At 43.1% G+C, this 15,238-nt stretch overlaps 1 protein-coding gene and 1 non-coding gene across 2 annotated transcripts; one reads left to right on the forward strand and one right to left on the reverse strand.

The window, feature by feature from the left end:
- Window positions 1-69: 69 nt before the first annotated feature.
- LOC112224329 (BTB/POZ domain-containing protein KCTD21-like) lies at window positions 70-3,491 on the reverse strand. The gene is made up of 2 exons (XM_024387824.2): window positions 2,526-3,491; window positions 70-2,387 (listed from the first exon to the last, which is right to left on the reverse strand). The coding sequence occupies exons 1-2, from the start codon at window positions 2,931-2,933 to the stop codon at window positions 1,911-1,913; spliced, it is 885 nt and encodes a 294-aa protein (XP_024243592.1). The 5' UTR covers window positions 2,934-3,491; the 3' UTR covers window positions 70-1,910.
- A 2,199-nt stretch (window positions 3,492-5,690) lies between these two features.
- trnaa-agc lies at window positions 5,691-5,763 on the forward strand. The gene has a single exon. It is a non-coding gene; the product is annotated as a tRNA-Ala (tRNA).
- Window positions 5,764-15,238: the final 9,475 nt, after the last annotated feature.

The raw sequence follows: 15,238 nt of genomic DNA on the forward strand, positions 1-15,238 counted from the left end.
AAGGGAGTAATGCATGACCATACAAATAGGTTTGGCTCCGAATGTAAAGAGTCAGATGTTTATTAATATAAAGTCAACTTTGGAATTTCCCCTAGTAGATTTTCCGAAAGCAATGTTATATTGTGAACAGATGTTGCATGAAGTATAAGGTCTCAAACTCATGATGTTTATTTTGCAGAATTACTTATAGTGTAAACAATGATCTCACATTGATGGCACTTTTCGGAGTAATTGTATGATACAACATAACAGTCTTTGAGACGCAACCACAAGAGATTATACTTCACTTGATTTAGTGCTTGGCAATTATTAACTGTATTAGAATCATGATAGTTTAAGGCACTCTGAAGAAAAGTCATACAAAAGATTGCTTTTCCTGCTAATTTCAACCCCATCTGCTTGATTAAACATTGCTACACCAGCAAACAAAAGACCCTGCAAATCAATAGGAATGTGCTTTTTTTTTGTGGTCAAGTTGTACATAATGGAAAAATGTACAGTGTTCGCTCATTATTAGCTCAGGACCTCAGCTCCTTGTGAGGGAGTTGTGATGTAGAAAGTTGGGGATCCACTGTATCGCCCCTGTAGAGATACATATACAGCCAGTGAATTCATTCATTTGCTTTTGAGTTCATTCAAAACACTGAAAACATTATTGGAAGGATAATAGCAAAGCCATGACCATAATCCTACCACATACTTTATATGTTTCCTTTGGATCTGCAAGTTACAGATGCATTGCGAGCTGAGTAGATGGGGGTAGGAGGAAGTGGCTAGAGGTTGTTTTCCAACCAGGCATCTTTCCTCTCCATATGCTTAGATAGACATCACATTATTGTATCTGACCCATTATGGCAATTGTTTGAGCATGGGCAGCGCCATTGAGGCCATCTCCATTTTGAAGTAGTCCATTTTCTTGTTCTTCTACTTCTATGAGTTGGCATGCATACTGCCACCTAGAGCATGTTGTTTGAAAAGCCAAGGTTGACGAATATAATTAATTGGCTGATCCCTCCTGATGACCCGTATGGAATCATGTGATCCTTCCTTAACACATAAGAAGTACCACCCAGTTGACTACTTAAAAATAATGAAAGTCCCCAATGGTGCTGCCCATGCAAAAACAGGTTTTTGGGCACTACAGTCCTCCATGTTGCTCTCCCATACTCATCTTTTCCTCTCACATATTTCTTCCTTCCTTCCTCCAATCAAAAATTACACATCTTATCCCGCTTCCGTCTACCAGACAGGAGCTTGCATCAGTCTGATTGATAGGGGTTCAGTGAGTAATAACTTTCATTTCGTAGTGTTTATTAAAGTGTACTTGATGTGCTGTAAACAACTCTACAGACTGGTCAGTTTGCTACACAGTTCTCTAACACTTTTTTTTACAAAACATTACCAGCAGAAGTACTGATACCCACTCTTTGGAATGTTCGGATCCCCCCTCCTACATTCTCACAGTTACTCACCAAACACTCCGTCTAATCACACACCCGGTCTATGTCTCTCTCTGCCTCTTTAAGAATTGCACTGATCATCCAACAGGATGAACGGACAACCATTCCTTATCGTTGGGGACAGGGTATATTCTGTAAAACCAGATGTAGGCCGACCCTACAGTTTAGAACAGACTAGAACACGTCAAGAACAGTCTGTTCCACTGCAGGTTAGAATTCGTTAGAGGGTTCAGATGGCAGGATCACTCTCAGCTTCACACCAAAGAGAGGATTGTAAACATCATAGAGCGACCTTTGAACTTTACAGTATTAGTAAAGTATGTTAATTATTGACCATCCATAAGCAGTCATGTGCAGTAGGTTGTAAACATTATTGGGTGACCTTTGTTATTTTAGTCTGATTAAGTCCATAACTGGTGGTTCAGTGGTGAGCTGGAATGAGCTACATCACTACCGTACAAGCTGCAGAGTATGGCAGTTCAAAACGTCCATGGAGTCAGGAGTCACCGAGTCAACCCTAAAACCCTCTGCCAAAGACACCGTGAGCAGCTCCTCCAAAAACCTGTGCATGTCTTTGACCTCACATGGGCTGCGGCTAGGGGTGATGGCATCACAGAGGTCACCAAAGTGGGTCTGTGTGGCCCAAGAGTCCGAGATGACGAGTCCTCTGTACCGCTGTTTCTCATACTGGTCCTGGGGAAGTTCGTCTGGCCGGGGAACCCACTCCAGTTTGAGACGGTTGTAGCGCCGGTCACTGGGGAGGGGGGAAGTAAGACCCTGGGTTGTGCGGTAAGAGAAACGCTCACAGAGGAGAACCAGAAAGGTACGCCAGGTGCAGAAGATTTCGGCGGTGAGGATGCGCACTGAGCATGTGCGGAGTTCGTAGTTCTCGGGAGCACGCCGAAGGTTGAAGTGTAGCACGCGCACCTGGAATGAGAACGACAGGCTGATACTGCAGTGCTAAGGGTGCATGTGTGAAAGAACATCTGCATTCCACAACAGACCCACATGCACACACACACATGCTTACACTATAATACTAACACACAAACAATGCACACACACCTGGCAGTCCACGTCCACCACCAGCAAGGCTCTTCTGGGTGCATCTCTCAGGCTGAGCGCTCCAGCCTCAACGTGCCGCTGTATCTCGTCCAGTAGGGGTCGTATCTGGAAGAAATCTGCTTCCCTCCTCAGCAGCCTCATCTCAGAGAACCCGTCCGGCAGGTCCAGGGAGCTGGAACGTAGGAAGTTCAGGATATAGCGGAAAATCTTCCCGTCGCGGTCAATGAAAACGTTTCCGCGTTTGTCCCTAAGCGTAGAGATCTGTCCGGTGAACATGGCGCCCAGCATGGAGTCTCGGTAGCGAGTCAGAGTGTCCAGGGTCGTAGTGTAGATCTCACCGCCAACGTTGAGGGAGACGGGGTCCGACAAGGAGTTACTGTTGCTGTCCGAGGAGTTTAGGTTCAGCATCCTCAGGCACTGAAACGACCTCTGCTCAGGCTAGAACACTAGATGAGAACACACAAGATTGGAAATGGTAGAACTGTTGTCATATCACTTCTCTGTCTCTTTCTATGGAATTCAGCAGACTGTTCAAAGGAAGTTATACGTCTCAAGTGTCTTTTGTAGCCTGAAGAGACTTTCCTTTCAGAAGCGGCAGGGCAAAGTCGTAACCGGGATACTAGCAAGTCACAAAAAGACCCCAAAAGGATGAAATAACAAAAAGATCCGAAAAGATTGGAAGCTGGATCTGTAAAAAGCCGGTGCTCTGTGCAGGTGGATTTATCTATCTGTAGTTTTGTTTCTCCCCATTATGGTCCCATACTGTGTAGGATTCCTGTTGGTGAGCTGAGGCCTGGTTAGTTGCATAAGACTGTTTGTGTCTGAGCAGCTGGCAGTGAGAGAGACGGGAGAGAAGGACAGCGAGGCGGGAGAGAAGGACCGGAATGCTAATAAAGGGGCGCTGCTAGCTTTTATTCTTCTGCCGTAACCCCTACTGTCACACACACACACATACCCACACACACACACACACACACAGACAGGGGCGCGTACACAAACACATACACATACTCTCTGGAGACTGTTCGGGCAAGACACAGTTTGTCTTAAAGTGACAGTAGAGATTCTAAAAGCTCTTTTACCCACAGTGACCAGTTTGTGCAATCTTGTCCCCAAGTCCCCTTCACACAGCGTGTGTGTGTGTGTGTGTATTCCTCCTCACCTGTATGCGCTGCATGGTCCTGTCTATGGCTCCAGGCTGCAGTAGTGTGACAGTACAACCTCCAAAACCTCCGCCTGTCATCCTGCTGCCGAACACACCTTCCACATCTACGGCTGCAGACACCAGCTCATCCAGTTCCTTACAGCTCATCTCACACAGGTTCCTGACAGTAGGGAACACATTATGGATGGATACTTTATATTTCTATCATATTTTATATGTGGATGAATAAAACAGGAATCAGCCCTCAGTGCATTGAGGATTTCTTTGAGGGTGTTCTCTATTCACTTGAGTGAGTTGTGGCTTTCCACCATGAGTTTGACAAATTCTTTGTATGTCCCTTTCTTCAGGGCCTCTTCTGCCTGGGCCGTAAGCTCTATCTCCTCAATCACTTGACGAGCCCTCGATAGGTGTCATCGTCCAATCGGCTCTTAGCATCTGGAACAATTAAAAAAATAACACAATGCTTGAATGTATAAGAATAGAATAGAACAGATTCTAATATCCTCTCGTTCTCACCCTCCTCGTCCATCAGTGTGGCATCTCTCAAGCTGGCCTTTTCCAAGATGGCGACTGCCTCCTCACACTGTCTTCATCTGCCATGGTACTCGCTGCCCATCAGAGAATGTTTGACGTTCTAATTAAGGATGAGGATGACCAGGCCTGAGGCAGACAGAGGATCAGGAGTTGCCTCCAGAGATGTGAGGAAACAACAAGAGTATATAATACAGTCATAACACAGTAATAAACAACACTTTCAGTTAAGCTTTAGCTTTACTTTAGCATTAGCCATGATCCTTTAGCATATGCCTATAGCAATGGTTCCCAACCTTTTCACTCAGGCCCCCCTTCCAGCATTGGGGTACATCCCGTGCCCCCCACAGTTTGGGAACCACTGGCCTATAGGACGATTCCACACCTGCGTAGGCAGAAGATATTTTGGGTATCTCAGATTGTTCTGGCAATCCTCACATAATTTTAGCCACTTTTTAGACCTATACATGCCTCCTGTAAGACCCTATGATCCGTGAACCATACATGATACAGATGTCTTAGTGTCAGTATACTCCTTGTAGTGTGTTCTCAAATATGGAGTATGTCTAGATGAAATACACATTTTCACATTCATTTATTCAACATAAAAAGATATCTCAAAAAAGATATATTTTTTAATTTAGCTTATTTTCAGACATATTGTTTGGAATGTCAAAGTGTGCTTGCTCTCTGGTACTTTTAATGGCATGGCCCATTTTTATACATAAATGCATGTTATATTTCATTAACCAACCACAGCCCTCCTTTAGGATTGCACATTCAGCAAATCCCCAGCAGAGGGAGTTCCCTTTGAATTAATTTCCCATTCACTGTGGCAGTGCTCATAAAATGCCTCAGAACAAAATTAGCAGAAAGCCTATTCTGGAATTTGTTTACATCCTTGTTAGTGAGCATATGTTCTTTGCTAAGATAATTCATCCACCTGCAATTGGCATACTGACTGCAGGAATGTCCACCAGAGATGTTGCCAGATAATTGAATGTTCATTTCTCTACCATAAGCTGCCTGCAGCGTTGTTTTAGAGAATTTGTCAGTACATAAAATCAGCCTGGCTCCCCAGTGGTTGGGCCTGGGTCCCCAGTTGGTGGGCCTCTGTCCAGTCATGTGAAATCCATAAATTAGAGCCTAATGAATTTATTTCAATTTACTGATTTCCTTCTATGAACTGTAATTCAGTAAAATCGTTGAAACGGATGCATGTTGCGTTTATATTGTTGTTCAGTATAGATATGATGGTTATTTTATCAATATTTTTGCACAAAGGCTTTTCCTCTGGCGTTACCGACACAAAAAGATTCCACCATCTCGAACGAACTAATATCTGTTAATCGAAATGTCCTGTTTCCATCACAGTTTTTTGTATATGAATGACTGTTTTCGCATGTATCAGTTTTGTAAGCATTTGCATGTGAGTTTAAGTACTCTAAACTTCCTCAAGGTTACAATCCGGGGGATTAGCTCAAATGGTAGAGCGCTCGCTTAGCATGCGAGAGGTAGCGGGATCGATGCCCGCATCCTCCAATAATTATTTTCGCATTTACTAAGGAGATTTCTGTGGTTTATTCAATCACAGTGTGTGTACATATCTAGTATTTGTGTAGTGGATATTTCTGTTCAATACAATAAGTACGGAATATCCTAAAGTTATTACTTGGAATATAGTTGCATTGCCTTCAATGTTCTACAGCATGAATGTCCAACTCCTTTCATTGCTTTCGCTCTCGACTCTCTATTCCAGTAGAGGGCGGTATGTTCTCATCCAACTACATTAAATCTAAAATAACGATAGAACCTGTGCAATTTCGACCAATGATCATTGTTCAGGCCTATATCAAGGCCTATATCAAGTGTATTTTCATAAACAGTTAGTTCATGATTAACCCATAAAAAATGTATGAAAATGTTAAAAAATGTTTTAAAAATGTATGAAAACAAATTCAAGTAGAAGGAGAAAGGGAAGGAAAGAGGAGAAGTGCCACAAATTGGTCCCATTGCCATGGGTATGTCTCTCACCATTGCTATGCTGTCTGGAATGTTAAATACACACATGAACACACGCACACACACACTCCCCCAGCTAAATTACACATTTGGTACAAATACAAACCAATTTAAGTTCTCGGAAAGGTCCTCTCTAAAATTAATCTCGGACCTGTTTAAATCAGGATGTAGGGATGTGGCCTAGTGGATTCAGTAGCCTAGGAAGAAGAGTTATAGGTTCCCACTGAAATTAGGGTAAAACTTCAATTTAAATACAATGACTTAACCTGACTAACAGGTTGTTACATTAATCTAATTTCAAATTGCATTGAAAATTCCACATAGAATAGTTAAAAATCTCACATAGAATCTACATGGAAACTGCAACACAATTCATGTCATGTGGTGTAAATACCTTGATCCTGCAACATCAGATCCATGTCACGGTTTCATCATATTTTAGATGTTATTTTGTGTGTTTTTTTGGCTTATTCTCACAATTAGATCACGGTCTGTTTTCATCCTATATTCAATAGTGTACAAAACATTAGGAACACCTGCTCTTTCCATGACATAGACAACCAGGTGAATCCAGGTGAAAGTTATGATCCCTTATTTATGTCACTTGTTAAATTCACTTCAATCATTGTAGATGAAGGGGAGGTCTTCAGCAGGATATTGCCCCATGGCACAAAGGCTAGGATAGTCCAGGAATGGTTCCACACACATGACAGTGAATTCAGCTTAGTGCAGTGGCCTACCCATTCACCAGATCTCAAGCCAACTGAGCATCTGTGGGCTGAGAAGGAACGAGCTAGACATCCACTAGCAGCCAACTTGACACAACAGTGGGAAGCATTGGCTTCAACATAGGCCAGCATCCCTGTGGAACACTTTCAACACTTTGTAGAGTCCATGCTCCAACGAATTTAAGCTGTTCAGAATTCAAAAGGGGGTGCAACTCAATATTAAATCAAATCAAATTTTATTAGTCACATGCGCCGAATACAACAGTGAAATGCTTACTTACGAGCCCCTAACCAACAATGCATTTAAAATGTTAAAAAATAGGGATAAGAATAAGAAATTAAAGTAACAAGTAATTAAAGAGCAGCTGTCGTGAAGAGGGCAGTCGTGAAGAAGGCACGACAAAAACTATTCCCCCTCAGGAGACTGAAAAGATTTGGCATGGGTCCTCAGATCCTAAAAAGGTTCTACAGGTGCACCATCGATAGCATCCTGACTGGTTGCATCATTGCCTGGTATGGCAACTGCTCGGCCTCCGACCGCAAGACACTACAGAGGGTAGTGCGAAGGGGCCAAGTACATCACTGGGGCCAAGCTTCCTGGTACAATGGTCATTTACAACATTAACAGTGTCTACACTGTATTTCTGATAAATTTGATGTTATTTTAATGGGTAAAAAAATGTGCTTTTCTTTCAAATACAAGGACATTTCTAAGTGACCCCAAACTTTTGAACGGTAGTGTAAATAAAGAAAAACCTACACCGAACAAAAATATAAATGCAACATGCAACAATTTCAAAGATTTTACTGAGGTGCAGTTCATTTAGGAAATCAGTCAATTGAAATAAATGATTTAGGCCCTAATCTATGGATTTCACATGACTAGGAATACAGATATGCATCTGTTGGTCACAGATACCTTTAAAAAAAGGTAGGGGCGTGGATCAGAAAACCAGTCAGTATCTGGTGTGACCACCATTTTCCTCATGCAGAGATGATCAGACTGTTGATTGTGGCCTCTGGAATGTTGTCCAACTCCTCTTCAATGGCTGTGCGAAGTTGCTGGATATTGGTGGGAACTGGAACACGCTGTCTTACACATTGATCCAGAGCATCCCAAACATGCTCAATGGGTGACATGTCTGGTGAGTATACAGGCAATGGAAGAACTGGGACATTTTCAGCTTCCAGGAATTGTGTACAGATCCTTGTGACATAAGGCCATTTTTATTATTATTTGATTTATTTCACCTTGATTTAACCAGGTAGGCTAGTTGAGAACAAGTTCTCATTTACAACTGCGACTTGGCCAAGATAAAGCAAAGCAGTGTGACACAAACAACAACACAGAGTTACACATGGAGTAAACAATAAACAAGCCAATAACACAATAAACAAGTCAATGACACAGTAGAAAAAATAAAGTCTATATACAATGTGTGCAAAAGGCATGAGGAGGTAGGCAATAAATAGGCCGTAGGAGTGAATAATTACAATTTAGCTGATTAACACTGGAGTGATAAATGAGCAGATGATGATGTGCAAGTAGAGATACTGGTGTGCAAAAGAGCAGAAAAGTAAATAAAATTAAAACTGTATGAGGATGAGGTAGGTAGATTGGGTGGGCTATTTACAGATGGACTATGTACAGCTGCAGCGATCAGTTAGCTGCTCAGATAGTTGATGTTTAAAGTTGGTGAGGGAAATAAAAGTCTCCAACTTCAGGCGGCCAAATTAGGTGTTGGCTTTGGGGATGATCAGTGAGATATACTGTACCTGCTGGAACGTGTGCTACGGGTGGATGTTGTTATCGTGACCAGTGAACTGAGATAAGGCGGCGCTTTACCTAGCATAGACTTATAGATGGCCTGGAGCCAGTGGGTCTGGCGACAAATATGTAGCGAGGGCCAGCCGACTAGAGCATACAGGTCGCAGTGGTGGGTGGTATAAGGTGATTTGGTAACAAAACGGATGGCACTGTGATAGACTGCATCCAGTTTGCTGAGTAGAGTATTAGAAGCTATTTTGTAGATGCTTTATCATGGTGAAACATGAGGTGATGGTTGGGGATGAATGGCACGACAACGGGCCTCAGGATCTCGTCACTGTATCTCTGTGCATTAAAATTGCCATCAATAAAATGCAATTGTCTTCCTTGTCCATAGCTTATGCCTGCCCATACCATAACCACACCTCCACCATGGGGCACACTGTTCACAACATTGACATCAGCAAACCACTCGCCCACACAACGCCATAACACAGTCTGCCTTCTGCTCAGTACAGTTGAAGAGCACACGACCGTAAGGCGCTACAGAGGGTGGTGCGTACGGCCCAGTACATCCCTGGGGCCAAGCTTCCTGCCATCCAAAACCTATATACTAGGCGGTGCCAGAGGATGGCCCAAAAAATAGTAAAAGACTCCAGTCCCCCAAGTCAAAGACGGTTCTCTCTGCTATCGCACAGGGAAGCGGTACCGGAGCGCCAAGTCTAGGTCCAAAGGGCTCCCTAAATCCCAGACGGCCAAACCCTCCCCTGTTACGGTCCCGCTCCCTCTCCCTGGCGCTTGAAGGAGCCAGGCTCCCCAGCCAGGCTCCTGCCACCATCATTACGCACACCTGCCTTCCCCCCGACACGCGCTTCAGCGATTATTGGACTAACCTGGACTCAATCACCTCTGTCATTACCTCCCCTATATCTGCCTGGTTCCCCACTCTGTTCCCTGCCTCAGCATTGATTGTCATATGTCCTTGTGTGCTGACGCTGTTCATGTCTCGTTTCATGCCTGTTCCTGATTAAATGTTTGACTCTCCATACCTGCTTCTCATCTCCGGCATCGGTCCTTACATCCCCTTGTTGAATTTGCGATTTACAACTTGTTGTGTAATGTTTATGTCCAATGGCTAATGAGCACCGTTACGTTTAATTTATAATTTCTCTTCATATGTCGAGGATTGAGAAAGGATTTGCCAGTAGATTGTCAACATGATTCATGGTCATGACTGCTTTTCTAGCTTGCTAGCTAAGATTTTGAAAGTATGATGTTGACATGATTGGTAGATATAATGTGATTTGATGTCATTTCATCTGTGGCCAATGACCTTGAGTCTTCTTGGATGAGCACTTCTCGTGTAAGTCTATGGCAGAACACTGAGCCAATCACGGCACAACTAGAGAACATTACCAACCCCTACGCTCTGTATTTTCTGCTGGCTGCCCCACCACCACCACAAAAAGCACTGAGCTAGGCTGAAACACCTGCATTTTGGAGCTGCCTTACTCAAGAAAGCAAAAAAGATACCATGTTTGTATGCGGCCCTATTAACTTTTTTTTACATAGTTTGCAAACTTATATGTGACACGTATTAATGCCAAAACAACATGCAAAGCATGCAAAAAATAAATAGATTTTAAAAATATTTAATAAAAATGTTAAGCTAAACAAGGTTGGGCTCTGCCACTGTAAACAGCCATCCTTGGCTGTCAGAGCTGGAGAGGTGACTCTGTAAACATTCCCCACTTGACCTCTTCCAGGTATTTCTGCAGCTCACATGGGGCACTTCATGCCCTGTGAGGTTGACCCTTCTGGCTGGACAGTGACCTCAGACACAGTCTTCGATGCGAGGACGCTATATTTCTGTAGCACTGTGGTCAAGATGCTTGCTGGATTAATCACGCTGGCATCTTCCTGGCATCCTGCTGCTCCACAGCTCTACTCTGATTTGCAAATGACTCTACTTCCCTCATCAGTGGCTCCATCTCTGTTGAGTGAAGTGCCATAGACACACTTGGATCCATCAGGCAACCTGCTGCAGGGGTTGGATGGAAGTTTGCTTCCAGAGGATACAGTATGCATGCTAAGTGCTCTCGCAGTGACTTCAGGAGGACCTGTGCCAACTGTTTTGGAACAGTAGTTGACAGCAAGTGTGCCTCAAGGTTGAGACGGCATGGCAACACATCAGACAGCGACTGTCTGCTTGAGGTTCATCATGCTGTCAGTTTAGGGCGGCAGGTAGCCTAGCGGTTAAGAGCATTGGGTAACCGAAAGCTCACTGGTTTAAATCCCCAAGTCAACTAGGTGAAAAAATCTGTTGATGTGCCCGTGAGCAAGGTACTTAACTCTAATTGCTCTTGTAAGTCACTCTGGCTAAACGTGTCTGCTAAATGACAAAAATGTAATTCTGAGTTAGTTGGTGTGGATTGTGAATGGCTTCAGCAACTTCACAAGCTGTTCTAGTATGGCCCAATCACGCTCTGTGTTCACCCATGGATTTCTTCCCTGGTAGCTAGTAATAGTGATGCACAAGCTAAGCCTATTTGAAACATTGGCATCTACTGTCAGTATTAAACTGCCAGATTCAGAAGCTTAAAAACTCAATTTAAAAAATAGCTGTTTGCTTCACAGTTTGACATGGACAAAAGTTTATACAATGAAGTTCCAAGTTACTGCTCTAATTGTGTTACACAGAATGACAATAGCCAACAGTAGTATTAGACCCTAAGTCTGGAAGATACATTTTGCACCATGAGTAGAATTGTATTATACATATCAGGGTGCTTTTCAGGTGTGCAGCAACAGAAAGTCCTGGTTGATACAGTTTGTTTTCATATTCTTACCTCAGGCTCGTAAAGAAGCTTACATCACAAAATGGCAACTACTTCCAAACATCTAATCAACACACTTCACGATTGGCGATAATCCCTGTTGAATTCATGGTGTGTTTTGGTCAAATCAGGTCACAGTGTGTTCTGAACTTCACTCCAACTTTTAAACGTAGTTGATTATTAGTTGATTATAGTCCAAACTCGATAGTATCGAAATAAAACAATAACTGTTGGCTGTCTTTTTGAGTGGGTGAATCAAAGGTTTAAATCTTATTGATCAAAGTCTCAACCAAATATGACCAACATTTCCACGTTGAAAAGACGTGTGCACAGTGGGCCGTGCTCACTCAAGATAAGTATAGTGGGACAATTGGGAGGTTGAAGTCAATTGAACTTGTTTATTGTGTCTCTGCACTAACAGTGCATGTGCACATCAAAATAAAGACTCTTATGCAGTTGTTCGCTTGATTTAGAGAAAAAGTTGCAATTTAGAAGGTGCTCCAAACTGTAGCATTTGATATTGCTCTCAGCTGTCTGTTAACTAAAATGAGCTACATTTGATCTCATTCTATCCTCCCACCAAAGCTGTGTTTGGGTGTGAGAAAGAGAGATCATGTTGCCATGGAAATGTCTCCTGTCCAGAAGGTTAATGATGAGTCTCGGCCACGGCTCGATCTGTTGGGTTGCCAGGCAACGCCAATGGCGTCCCTCGTTGAAAAGCCTTTATTTTTGCAGGGCTGCATGCGCGTCACAACGTTTCAGCAAAGCTTTGTAAAGGACTAGATGATTGGACTAGACTTTTCTTGTGAGTGAAAGTGCCCTCTAAGAGTCTGCTGAAAAAATGACTGTATTGTCAAATTTAACTTTTTAAGAATGCTCACAAAAACCTTTTAGAGAGGGCACTTTCACTCACAAAAAAAGTCCTTTGTCTTGGCTGACTTCTTCACCCAAACTCTTTAAAGTTCAAAAGATAAGCCAGGGCTACCATAGTTCACACAACACTGACAACCCAAATCCTTTGTGCTCTGATTTAAGACTGGGAGCAGGGAGCCCAGGGTATGGGGAGGCCCTTGTAGCGGTAACCTGCCTGAGTAGTTTTAACTGTCTCAGTCTCTATTGAGTGAGGAGGGGGTTTACAGCATGTAAATAGCTTCACAGGCCTCCTCTGTCCACTGCTCCTCTGCCTGTTGCTGAGAGACGAGCTAGAAGTCACCAGGCTCTCTGAGAGGATAACACAGGCCTTTAAAACAACATGTCCTCCCCCTCCTCTTTCTTCTCCGCCAACCCCCCTAGAGATAGGGAAAAGGGCAAAGGGAATGAAACAATTGTGTTAAATGTGGGGAGAGCTCCTGTTTCTGAGAGAGAGAGCGCGAGAGAGAGAGAGAGAGAGAGAGAGAGAGAGAGAGAGAGAGAGAGAGAGAGAGAGTGAGTGAGATACGAAGTGAGAGACAAAGTGAGAGAATGAGGGACAAACCCCACTACACAACATTAAACTAGTGGAAAGGAGGGCGGAAGTGGAGTATGACAAAAGGGTCAGAGAGAAAAACAAGACATGATGAGAGGAGGAGGGCCATGTAGCCGATAGTAGAGGGAGCTACAGAGGTAGATGAACATATAGAGAGGCATACTATATGTGGGGGCCAGGCCGTGAAATGGAACCCTTTTGAGCTGTGATCAGCTCCAGCGTTCTGCTAGCCTAGCTTCCATTCCTCTCCATTCACCTGGGAGTATGACTCACTACAGAAGGTGACAGAGATGACAGCCATTGAAAAACTAGCCCTGATCTGGAGCCTGTGGACGGCAGTGATCTTCGCAGCTGGAGTTGGTGAGGAACTTAATTTGATATCACCCTCAATTACAGGGGGGTGAGCCATAGACATCTTTATGTATTTCTATGGGGTAAGCTTCACTTGCTTTTGAACTTCTCTTCTAATCAGATGTTTGATGCTGAACATTAATCTGGTTTGATACGGATTAGAATGTATGTGTTTTTCCCCCAATACTAAACATAAAGGGATATAGGATATCATATAAAACAATAATCTGTTTGTGAGATAACATGTGTGCTTGACTCACAAATACCTCTTCCAAATTGTACAGAATTTATTAATGGGCAATTGTATGATTAATCATGTTCATATTAATTGAATTGGTAATCAAGTGGCAATGGTCAATGTTGTTCCCCCAGATGAGCACCTTTGCCCCAAAGGAGCCCAGGTCCATCTTGCCAGTCTGCAATGCTATTGGCTGTCAGAGTCAGCGACATCATGGCTGGAGGCGAAGGGTATCTGTCGTCAGATGAAGGGTGGGGACCTAGCCACAGTCCGAAGCACTGAAACTCAGACATTCATCCACAACTCCTTCAAATCGTGAGTAAACAGTTTCTGATCTTTCTAACAGATTTATACATTATATTCTGTCACCTGACTACACTAATTCACTTAATTCCCCACCACCCTCTTTTAAATTGTTGGGTACCAGTCAAAAGTTTGAACAGACCTACTCATTCAAGGGCTTTTTGTTATTTTTACTATTGTCTACGTTGTAGAATAATAGTGAAGACATCAAAACTATGAAATAATACATTGAATCATGTAGTAACCAAAAAAGTCTTAAACAAATCAAAAAATATTTTATATCTTATATTCTTCAAAGTAGCAACCCTTTGCCTTGATGACAGCTTTGCACACACTTGGCATTCTCTCAAACAGCTTCATGAGGAATGCTTTTCCAACAGTCTTGAAGGAGTTCCCACATATGCTGAGCACATGTTGGCAGATTTTCCTTCACTCTGCGGTCCAACCCATCCCAAACTATCTCAATTGGATTGAGGTCAGGTGATTGTGGAGGCCAGGTCATCTGATGCAGCACTCCGTTACTCTCCTTGGTCAAATAACCCTTACATAGCCTGTTGAAAAACAAATGACAGTTCCACTAAGCGCAAACCACATGGGATGCCGTATCCCTGCAGAATGCTTTGGTAGACATGCTGGTTAAGTGTGCCTTGAATTCTAAATAAATCACTGACAGTGTCACCATCAAAGCACTCCCACACAGTCACACCTCCTCCTCCATTCTTCACGGTGGGAACCACACATGTGGAGATCATCTCACTCAACGGTTGAAACCAAAAATCTCAAATATACTCATCAGACCAAACTACAGATTTCCACCAGTCTGATGTCCAATGCTCGTGTTTCTTGGCCCAAGCAAGTCTCTTCTTCTTATTAGTGTCCTTCAGTAGTGGTTTATTTGCAGCAATTCGACCATGAAGGTCTGATTCACGCAGTCTCCTCTGAACAGTTGATGTTGAGATGTGTCTGTTACATGAACTCTGTGAAGCATTTATTTGGGCTGCAATCAGAGGTGCAGTTAATTCTAATGAACTTATCCTCTGCAGCAGAGGTAACTCTGTGTCTTCCTTTCCTGTGGTGGTCCTCATGAGAAACAGTTTCATCATGGCGCTTGATGGTTTTTGCAACTACACTTGAAACTTTCAAAGTTCTTGAATTTTCCGGATTGACTGATCTTCATGTCTTAAAGTAATGGTGGCCTGTCATTTATCTTTGCTTACTTGAGCTGTTCTTGCCATAATATGGACTTGGTCTTTTACGATAGGGCTATCTTCTGTATACCCACCCCTACCTTGTCACAACACAACT

This window comes from Oncorhynchus tshawytscha, linkage group LG25 (assembly GCF_018296145.1).
Source record: "Oncorhynchus tshawytscha isolate Ot180627B linkage group LG25, Otsh_v2.0, whole genome shotgun sequence".
Taxonomy (NCBI): Eukaryota; Metazoa; Chordata; class Actinopteri; order Salmoniformes; family Salmonidae; genus Oncorhynchus; species Oncorhynchus tshawytscha.

Coding starts and splice junctions, on each gene's coding strand:
- LOC112224329 (XM_024387824.2), bottom strand. CDS start 2,933: ATGCTGAACCTAAACTCCTCGGACAGCAACAGTAACTCCTTGTCGGAC. Junction 2,388..2,525: donor TGGTGGACGTGGACTGCCAG/GTGTGTGTGCAT, acceptor TTCTCATTCCAG/GTGCGCGTGCTACACTTCAA.